The 3574-nt window shown below is 40.5% G+C and overlaps 1 protein-coding gene across 1 annotated transcript; it reads right to left on the reverse strand.

The window, feature by feature from the left end:
• Positions 1 to 1013: 1013 nt before the first annotated feature.
• LOC135676801 (cysteine-rich and transmembrane domain-containing protein WIH2-like) lies at positions 1014 to 2697 on the reverse strand. The gene is made up of 3 exons (XM_065188387.1): positions 2540 to 2697; positions 2230 to 2422; positions 1014 to 1277 (listed from the first exon to the last, which is right to left on the reverse strand). The coding sequence occupies exons 1-3, from the start codon at positions 2586 to 2588 to the stop codon at positions 1232 to 1234; spliced, it is 288 nt and encodes a 95-aa protein (XP_065044459.1). The 5' UTR covers positions 2589 to 2697; the 3' UTR covers positions 1014 to 1231.
• Between the last annotated feature and the right edge of the window lie 877 nt (positions 2698 to 3574).

Raw genomic sequence — 3574 nt, forward strand, 5'->3', positions numbered from 1 at the left:
ATTGTTTGTTTGTTTGGGATAAGGATTTAAATTATCATCATGAATTAAGTTAATCGGACGCATGATCAATAGACTCTTTTTTTTTTCTTTTCTTATCTTGTGTAACCATGCACTGATGTAATATATTACTTTTGGCCTTTCGATTGGATAGAAATATTGATATGATCAACAAGCACGTACAATTGAATGACAAGTCCCATCTAATATGTGGAATCGTACATATAAAAATGTTGGGTAACTTCTAGCCTTAGCCATATTAATCAACCAAATCCCAATCAACATAAACCAGGGATGTCGATATAAATTGATCCATCGTCCATAGTTTTCCACCACCGCACCAGTCAGTCAACCCTCTCTATCTCATGTTCAACTCTCCAATTTGCACATCATTGTATGTATGTAATCACAGGCAAAAGAGAAACACCTAAATAGCAAGCGAAGCATGAAATTAGACAACAGTATATATCAACTCAATCACATGAAAAAAGGCCTGGTTAACTTGAACCTAATGCAAGCAAGTCAACTCGGTCAACCCTTTCTTTTATTGACGTTGACTCCAAGTCTATTTTTTCTTCTTGTGCCGCCAGATGAAACCTAATTCGGACCAGTTTGGAAACATTGACAGAAAACTGTTCTTTAAACAATTTAGAACCCACCATATCCTCCCTCAGTCATTACCTGTTCATCTACTCTTCATCAGAATTGCCTATCTTCAAAATAAGATTATAATCCAGGAACCAAGTAAGTGAATTATAATTATCACAATGCTGGATTTTAAGGGCATCATTAGCTCATAGGCTCAGGTATGAAATCTCCTGGAAAATCTGCAATTCAAACTTCCAGTCAAACAATTCAACACTAGATAGTCAGCAAAAGATTTAGGCCCAATGAGCAATCAGAATTAATGTTCTATTCCTATTTCAGGGCATCTTTGCTATTACTGACACCTGCAGGCAGCTCAATGTCCATTGAGCTTCCACTACTATTACAGATCAAATTAATACTAGCAAACAGAACACCAATAAAGGATACATTCATCTTTTATTAAATAGCAGGTATGGAAATTCAAATGTAAAACCAGGAAGGCACACTAAATTCGAAGTTTCTTACAACGAAGGTAAGAGAAGGGAGAAATCACTGTTTACATGGAAACTAGTTGATGGAACCACCACTCTCGCCTTAAATCAGACCATATGGTGATTATATCCTTCCTTTTTCTTCTGATTCCCTCTCAGAAGCAAGCATCCAGAAGGCAGCAGCAGCAAAGAGCAGCCAAGCTGCAAAACCAGAAAAAGAGTAACACAAATAAACATTTATCACAGAAAGCAGCTCAAAGCTGCTTGTTATCAGATATGACTCTCTAATATAAAATGCAGATTTTGTTCTCAGAAGATATTTGACCCAGTGCCCGCTAAAATATTTTTGCATTTGCATCGAATTGGTTCACCACCAATCTCCATGAATGTCTAAACCGGATGCCAGAAATTAGAATTTCTCCACCAGTTATCTACTAGAGATCAATCATTACGTGTGACTGATCAATGACAGCATAAACCTAGATAATCACCTGTGAAAATAAAACTTCGTATATTTGTCTTAGCATCACAACAATATTGCTTCTTTGCAATCTGGGACACCACAAATTAATTAGCAGAAACGTTTTCTCCCTTGGAAGAGTGATGATAACAAGGAAAAGAAATGTAAAATAGAGGTATAAACTTTTGATACTTAAGAAGTAAATATCATGACATAAGTTCCTAATTTAATTATAGCAAGAAATTGAACGCCTAAATAACTTCTCAAACAAGTAAATATCATCTCAAATATTCTTAATTAGCAAGGATTAAAAGTGTTTCGAATCCGTATGTCCTGATTGGTAACAGTGAATGAGTATACATACATATATGTGCAAGAATCAGGTAACAATGAATGAGAACTGCAAATATGGGAAAGTAAACGTCTTTAGCACGTCATAGGCGCGAACGTGGTTGGCACGTCGTTTACAGGTCGCAACGCCCAGCTGCGCACGATAACCCAGGACACGATATCGTGCACCGACGACCGGGCACGGCCGCGACGAGGCGGATCCGGCACCACGGGCCGCGGATCCCGTCACCCGGCGCCTCCAAGTTGGACCAACACGCCAGATCCGACCAGGGAGAGATGGGAAAAGGGTAGAAGGACAGAAGAAGGTAGGTAGGGAGGGAGAGAAGGTTCAGGTTTCATTACCATCCTTCGACGAAGGAAGGGCCGCTGCTCTGCTGCCGGGGCGGCGGCTGCTGAGCGTAGGGCGGAGGGTATCCCTGCTGCGGATACCCCGCCGGCGGATACCCCTGCGGTGGGTAGCCTGCGGGCGGGTAGCCCTGCTGCGGGTACCCGGGCGGCGGATAGGCGTCCTTGGCGTACCCCTCCGGCGGATAACCTGATCACCACCAACAATCGGACCCAAACAATGAAAAAGATCAACATCACCATCATCATCAGGAGCAATTCTCCACCTCAACCCGAGATCGTGCATCAGATTCAAGATGGAAGATACCTTGGGGAGGAGGGACGCCGACGGGCGGCTGCTGGTTGTAGTAGCTCATCCTCCTCGCTCGTTCTTTCCGAATCGGCGGCCGCGAGAGAGAGGAAGATTTTTCGCTCCGAGGGGGGAGGGATGGTGTTCTATATCAATGACGTTTTTACATATCTACCCCTATAGAAACTTAATATGACCTGTTTACCCTTTTATATGTTGACATCCCTTTAAGATTTAGATAACTAAGTTTTTCCTTTTTTTCGCTTTATGAAAATACGTATACTAATTTAAATTAAAGGGGTAAATAGGGAAATTAATAGCTAACGATAAGCACGGAAGCTTCGGCCTCGGCGTTTTTAAATGTGACTCGGAGGTCAGGCGCAAGAGGAATGATGATCAAACAGCCATGGACGGCTGGGGCGCGATGATTGGATCGAGATGCGACGATCGGGACCCTCCAAGTCAAAAGTCATAACAGATGGGTGGACGGTAGCCACGTTCCAAGTGGGGACGAGCGGTTGGAGCCACGTTGGGGTTGTTGGGTGGGGCCACGTTTTGTCACTATCCATACCGGCACAATTTCGAAACAAGAAAAATTCGTTGGAGTGCACAGCCCCTTGCAAATATGTTTTTCCTTTTCTTCAAACTTAAATAACTGAAATCAACGTTAATAAAATAAGCCAACAGTCCATTTCTTCAAAATTAACAAACTTTAATAAAGTGTCCAAAAAAACCAAAATACAATCAAATGCAATTCAAAATTTATAGATAATTATGTTATTTTAACTTTGTCACGTTCATGTGATGCGTGTGTGCTTGTGATAGGGACGAGTTCATTAATCTCAAAAATAATTTAAATATTTTTGATGAGATAAGTATGAGTTTTTTCTATAATTTATTATGACAGATAACATGATGAATAAATGGTAGTCGGTTGGTTTGTTTACTTGATATCTTGAAAACTAAATTAAGTGGATTAAATTAATAAATCAATTATCCCATCAAACTCTATCATAATAAATAATATCATTATTCAGTACATTATCATATTTA

Source organism: Musa acuminata, chromosome BXJ1-6 (assembly GCF_036884655.1).
Source record: "Musa acuminata AAA Group cultivar baxijiao chromosome BXJ1-6, Cavendish_Baxijiao_AAA, whole genome shotgun sequence".
NCBI lineage: Eukaryota > Viridiplantae > Streptophyta > Magnoliopsida > Zingiberales > Musaceae > Musa > Musa acuminata.